Source organism: Hakea prostrata, chromosome 2 (assembly GCF_041222555.1).
Source record: "Hakea prostrata isolate BN-2017 chromosome 2, UWA_Hpros_2, whole genome shotgun sequence".
Lineage (NCBI taxonomy): Eukaryota > Viridiplantae > Streptophyta > Magnoliopsida > Proteales > Proteaceae > Hakea > Hakea prostrata.
The window spans coordinates 73400830-73408227 of record NC_142601.1 but is presented as its reverse complement, the minus strand read 5'-3'; the positions used below and the strand labels follow the sequence as shown (position 1 = coordinate 73408227).

Here is a 7398-nt window from a genome sequence, read left to right as displayed (position 1 = left end):
AATCATCTTCTGATTCTTAGATCTCATGATCTTGTGAATTTAGTCCACACACCGTCCATCAGGCAAGCAAATTAATTAAGTGGAGTGATTTCCTTGTCAAAACTTAAAAAGTAACCCTTTATCTTCGATATGCTTAGCTAGACTGACGGCTTTTTTTCTTTCGTACGAAGACTGACGGCATTTTACCTTGTCAAATTATGTCAAAGGAGGATCTGTATAATCTTTGAATTCTTGGCTCTGCAATGAGTGCCTAGGGAGAAGCTACACTTACACAAGTGAAGATAGATTTTGTTTTGATATTTGTTAAGAGAGAGATTCCCATCCAACGGAAATGAACTTTAGGAATGCTTGGTCAGCTGCCTCGACAAAAATACGTACAAACACCAATAAAATACAGAAAAGATCTAACATTAATCCCATGCAAGTTGATCCATAGAGCTCATACTGCAGTACATTCCAGAAGACATCAGTGTAGACTCCACAAAGTCAAGATCAAAGTTAGGGCTGTTGAATGAAGAACTACTTTGCATGTTCTGACCACCACTCTGCACTTCATTGGTCTCAATAAGCTCAGCTTCATATGCCTTCTGGGTGCTTTCCTGTGTCTGTGGTCGTATCTCTTCCTGCCCTGGAAATTCTGAGGGTTGAACAACACCAGTACCCCAAATAAGATTTTCGTCTAAAAGACCTAGCTCATCAGATGGAACTATCGAAGATGAGGAGATGGGTGTGCTCTCAATCGAAGATCTGCCAACAAAACCAGATGAAACCTGAGAGTTTTGGCCTTCAACAGTCCAAGCAAGACTAGGGTTCGGGTGTTCATAGGTGGAAATGGTCATGGATTCATGCAATGGAAGATAATGGATTTGAGTAGCAGCAGTGGCTGCAAAATATGGCAAAGGAGGAGAAGGGGACAATGTGATAGAAGGTGGGTTTCTGTGTTTTGGTCCATCTCTCATATGTGAACTACTTACAGAGAAAATTGAAGAATTTGGCTCTTGGTATAAATGAAAATTATTGAAAGCCCTGTTATTGTTGCTGGTACCCTGATGAGGGGAAAGGAGATTGTGAGTTTTTGGGTCCAACCCTCGTGCAATCAGCTTCTTCTTGATGCATGAGTTCCAGAAGTTCTTCACCTCGTTATCTGTTCTCCCTGGTAGATGCTTAGCTATCTGAGCCCATCTGTGAGATATAAAAGAGAAGTCATCCAATGAGAATCTGGAGATGATTAGAAATAATAACCGATGATGAGATGGGTTTTTAATTCACACAAACCGGTTGCCAAGAATTCTATGAACGTCAATGATGATTCTTTCTTCTAGTTCAGAAAAAGATCCCCTCTTCAGGTCTGGTCTCAGGTAGTTGATCCATCTGAGCCTGCAACTCTTTCCACACCTCTGCAATCCTGCAATCGTAAATCAAATCCATTCAGAACTCTGCAAGAAAAACACTACAAAATTGAGACGCAAGGGGAGAACCAGAATCTCAAGTCTTGACCTGCTAGTTTTGGAACAGAACTCCAACAACCATGGCCATAAGTGGTGATGTATTTGAGGAGTTTCTCGTCCTCTTCTGGAGACCATAACCCTCTCTTAACTTTCTGTTTGCTGCAGCAGTGATGACCCATTACAAACCCACCACCTCAGCAACAGTGCAGCTTCTTTTCTTTATATACCCTTCTCGAATAAGAATTCTTGTCCAACAATAGTGGTGTTCCTCCAGATTTAACCATATAAAAAGTGTCTGCTAAAAGCGTAAACCAGAGACAGAGAAAGAAAGAGAGAGAGTACTGCTTGAGAAAATGTGCTGGAATTCTAACTTAAGGTGCACTCATTAGAGGACCACTAGTATCATGAGTGTTTTGATGGCTTCCAAGACTTGTCTTCAACCATTGCTTTCAAATTTGATTACTACTCCAAATCAGCTAGTTTTAAATTCATTTCATTACATAACCAATTAGGGCACAGTGCATGAATCTTCTGATAGCAGCATCCCTGGTCTTCAACCGTTGTTGGAGGAAAAAGAAAAAAATAAATCTACTCTACAAATACCCATACAGGTCTTCCTTAATTTTCAAGGAAATCTCAAATCTGTTTCGATAAATTAATCAAAATCTCACATTTTCCTCACTAATGGGGCCATATGACGTAATTTTTCTAGCTTGTCTATCAAAAGATGCCTTACCGTTTTCTGTTACATGACCCCACAGTTGACACCAACAGGGAATCTTCAACCTTTTGATTTAAACTTTTTTTTTTTTTTTTTCTTTTTCAAAACTCCAAAACTTGAGACCCCATGCATTATATGTTATATAATGCAGTATTTTTGTTTATGAGAGATCCATCTCACTGATACGGAGATGGTATAAAAGCATTTGGGAGAAGTAGATAGTGATTTACGTAGATATCTACGAGATGAACTGTATGTTTAAGGTAAGCTTGCTTCTTTACTGGCTTCTTTCTACTTGCAAGAAGAAATGATTCTGCCCATTATAGCATACCTAATGATTTTTTATATCTAAGCTGTATTCATTCAACATGCAAGATCCCCTCTTGCACCTCTCTCTCTCTCTCTCTCTCGCTCAAGGTAGTAGCTTTACGTTTTGTCTTGGAACAATACAAAAGGCCTCTTTTAAAAATTATTACAGAGATCGAAATGGGTATGTCTTCCCTTCACTCAACCGTTGCTTGGGAGTGTCAGTTCCTTGGTGCCAACGTAGAGGAAGATGATTGGCTGATGGGTTGTATCTCCAGTTATCAAACCCGCCAATTCCATCTTTCCTTTTCACTGAACAATTATGATGTTCTGGGTGTCTTTGTAATGAAAACGTTTTTCTTCTGGTTCTTCTACTACTACTACTACTTTTTTTCCAGGAATTTTATGATTTCACGTGACAAAGCAAAGAATTAATTAGGAAAGCTCCTAAAAGAAACTGATTCATCCTCCCTCATAAAAGAATGACGATTACATTTTGCATTTATATCATGATGAGAAACAAATGGGACCGGAAGAAATTATTTTCTCCCTCTACTTTCTCTATTATTTCAATTTCCTTAAGTACTTCTTATGCAGATTAAACTTAACTGAAATCAGCAATATATTATGCAGGATATATTATGCAAGTAGGGTTGACACTTGCTAATTTTACCATGGAAAGTATCAAGTAGCAAATGAAAAGGTACCAATTGCAAGGTCATTCATCATGGTTCTATGACTTTGGAACATTAATAGATTCCAAGCAATCCAAGACAATCATGGTTTCTGTGATAACTTTCCTCCTGAATTAGTGATGCAGAAAGAGAGTCCCTTCAATTCAGCCTCAAGGGCTGATCTCCTCCCTAAATTGAAGATCTTTTCATTGAATTCTTTCGTTCCTGTATTACTCAGAATTGCACACCGGCATTCTAGAGGCCCGTGCTAGATGGGTATTATGATTGCTTTCTTATCGGCAACAATTATAAGTGCCACAATTTTTTAACCCAAGCATAGAAAAAGGAACCTAGAATGATGCAGAAAACAAATAGAAATCACAAAATGCACTTTACTGGGAGTTATATGGTTCGACCTGATTGTTCCCTATGACCATAATGACATGATATTTGCTTCATTGTCAGTAGAGAGTAGAGAATAGGTCTATCTCGGAATATCCTCCCAGTTCACTCAAAAGTCAAAACTTAAGAGAGAGTTACCACACAAAAAGAAAAAAAAAAAAAAACAACTCAACACTTAATAAGAGTTAAGAGAGTAGAAGATCAAAACTGTAGCATAACGAATTTTAAGCAGTCGAGTGAATCCGACATGAAAACTTACAGTTGTAATTTGTACACGTCTTTTGAAGTGACTCTTTTAAATAGATGTCACATCTTTTGAAGTGAGGCAAGAATCATATCGAACAGCTCAATTGATCCTTGTAGAAGGAACTGGTGGAATGCAGTGATTTATGGAGGTCAGAAAATCTTATCATGTAATAAGAAAAGAAAAAGAAAATGTCACCGCTTCAATCTGCAGATTTCCTTGCATTTCTTCTCATATTCAGCTGCAAAATCTTATACTCTCACTCTTCCATTGGGAACTCTCAATTATTCAAGTTCTTGCTGCTCTTTTAATGTATATACTTCATATACCAAGTAGAGAATCTTCTTCAGCTTAAGTCATAAAAGAAAATTTTTGGTAGGAAACAGCTTAAGTCATAATGTGTGTATGACTAACATTCTCTTACACATAAAAAATTGCAGGAAACCCATTATTAAATATCACCTCATTCGATATAAAAATATGTTTTTAATTGTTAATTACATGATTTCCAAAACGGGCCTTCCCACCTGATGAAATCTTCATTGAAATTTGGTGGGCAAACAAGATATAAGATCTCCAGTGATTGGACAAGTTAGAGGGAAAGACACATGAAGTGAAGCCTCTCTTAGATGCTAGTATTAAGTATTATTCCTAGGGAAGGAGGAACTCGAACTTGAACTTGTCCAAATGAGGCTAGACTGGAAACCATAATCAAATCTGTCATTAATGAAGCACCCGATTTAATTATTTGTCTTTGTTTTATTAGTATCATTATATTTTACGTGTTCTGCAACCAGTGGTTCACAATGAAGATGATGATAGTCATCTGTGCTGCGCTGCAGAAACATTGCAAGAGAAGTAAACAACTTCGAGGATCATGTTCCACAACTACATCAAATCAAATCCCTTCCAAACAGTGAGAAATTAAAAAAAAACCCTACCGACAAAGTTGCATAATTATCTTCCTTCATTTTATATTGAAAAGTTGAAAAGCTTAAAGCGTCCTTTTTGTTCAATGTCAAAACCCAACAAACTTGATTATGCCCACTTGTCAAGCTAACAATCTGAAATGACTCCTTTCAGTCCCACACCTCCTTCTTTCTCTCTCTCTCTCTATCTTTTGTATATTTGAAGCTTCTAAGTCTGTAAACCCCGTTGTTCAAGGAATGAAATAACTATGATAAGTTCAGAATTACTAACTTTTCTTGTCGGTTCTCTTAATTAAATGATGATCAAACCATTTCCGTGCCCCAAAGTAGCTTGAGGAGTTTACTAATTAACTGTATACACTTTTCTTAATCTATTCTATTAATTATCTTGTCACTTAAAAAGTATCTTTTTTCTTCTTCTCTAATGATGCTTGGGGCAATTGTCTGTGCTGATAATCACAACTCTTATTATAGATAATAGTATCCATGTTTTTTTTAGTAAGGAATTCCATTTGTGTTTAAATAACAATATTTGGGAATTATTTAGACTTCATGTTAATCTTGTCTCTCAAGATATGATATGATGACAATAGATTACACTTAAAAAAGATGCTTTTCTAGAAACAAATCATTCAATCTATAGAAATGGTTGATCCGGTCATTCAATATGTAATTTTTTCCTCAACTGTGGTGGTGATCCATTTCTTTTTTCCTAGATCTGGGATTTATCCGCGCGAATTTACATGCACCTCAACTACATATTTGGGGAGCTTTTGTATAATTAATGTAGATGGAGCTTTGCCCATGGTCCTAAGGGATTTAAACTCTGACCTCCGATGTATAAATATTGGTTTTTTACCATAGAGTCACCCCTCGAGTTGTAGTGATCAATTTAATTTATTTTATAATATTATTAACATCTTACAACTATCGAAATTTATGTCCTACAATGTATCATATGATTATCTCAAAATTAAAGATCCTCCTAATCCTTCAATGGTTTTCTTTCGACGTAAATGAGGTTTGTATCTTTTTCCTCTCCCAAGCACCATTCCTTTCTACACAGATACAAGAGTCAGAGAGTAATTTGTACATAATATCATCAATACTTGTCCCCTTAGCTTTTGTAAATACTACCCCTCTTTTTTCCTACAAACTCAACAGATACAAAACCCATCAACTATACATATACATAAATTATTACTAACAATTTCATGTTTTGGATCTTCAATTACCATGTAACATTTATTGCATACCTTGGAAGAGCCATAGTTGCATGACACTTCAATTGACTACACAATTATATTAGTACTAGTTAATTGTGAATATGCCTTCTATGTTTGAGAAGTGTCATTTCTTCGTCTCTTTGTAACTATGTTAACGTGGAGGTCAATTTAAATTCACTGGTTGACATGGTCATTCTTCCACCCCCACGCCCCCCCCCCCCTAAAAAAAAAAAACCACCCTCCCCCTCTCTCTCCTAAAAGAAGAAAAATTACAATGATAATAATAAAAAATTATATAGATGACACATTCCTCCACAGAAAACATTTCTCTTGCATGCTTAGACAACTCTTTTCAATTTCTTCCTTCTTAATGGTATAGATGATCCTTTCTTGTAAACAATTTCCTTTTCCTATCCATTTTTCAGTTTTTGCAGCTAAACACTCCAACTAGTACGCAGCCTTTTAAATTAATTTTTTCTTGCCTACTTTTGTTCCATTCCAAAATTATTTGTACGAAGGAATCGTGTTTAACTTATACAATTAGGTAACTTAGAATATTTAACCTCTAAAATGAATAAGAAAGTTAAACAACGCAGATGAAGTGTTGAAGTGGATAGAAAGAAACTTGCACTTCATATCAATAACAAGTTCTCATTGGATCCGCCGGTAAATGATTTGTTTAACCGAATTTGAAAGAGCCATTCATTATCAACTATAAAACATCATGGGACTGTATTTTTTCAATCCACACACAAAGTTCATTTAAACCCAACTGTTCTTCCATTAGTATTCTTGAATATATTACGAGATGATGCAAACAAGAAGAAATACTATAGATTGTAAATTTTGTTTTCCTATTCAATATAGCTACCGTTCCTTTCAAAACAAAAACATCCAATGGGGCTAACAAGTAACAATACCTCTACCAAGTCACGACTGATTATTACCCAAAAAAAAAAAAAAAAAAATTCACGACCGGTGATATAAAAAAATTGCACTGGCTCTCCAAAATGGAGGCCTTAAAGCACTGACATCCCTACTTTATGTTTAAAAAGCACAAAGACCCTAAAATTGGATTTTTATTATATATATTTGTCAAATTTATCATTGAAAACAATTAAATTACTGTTTATTTTAAAAAATATCCCTATAATAAACAATGTCTGAAAAGTTTTTAGTGATAAATTAGACAAATATATCCAATGAAAATCAATTTTGGGGTCTCTATACTTTTTAAACATAAATTGGGGTGTTAGTGTTTTAAGGCTTTCATTTTGGGGTGCTACTTCAATTTGCTCTAAAGTTAAACAAAGCCTTCTTCCATTCTTGGCATGAGTGTTCGCCATAATTTTCCAGTCTTTGGCCCATTTAATTGAATTTTGGATTAAGTTACCATGGGCTTGATATAAAGTTGGGCAATTTTTTGGGCTGGGCTTCGCCTCAGATTA

At 35.7% G+C, this 7398-nt stretch overlaps 1 protein-coding gene across 1 annotated transcript; it reads right to left on the bottom strand.

The window, feature by feature from the left end:
• Positions 1–255: 255 nt before the first annotated feature.
• Positions 256–1659, bottom strand: LOC149026382 (uncharacterized). The gene is made up of 3 exons (XM_089143307.1): positions 1498–1659; positions 1276–1405; positions 256–1182 (listed from the first exon to the last, which is right to left on the bottom strand). Exons 1-3 carry the CDS (start codon positions 1625–1627, stop codon positions 411–413), a joined length of 1032 nt encoding a protein of 343 aa, XP_088999433.1. The 5' UTR covers positions 1628–1659; the 3' UTR covers positions 256–410.
• Positions 1660–7398: the final 5739 nt, after the last annotated feature.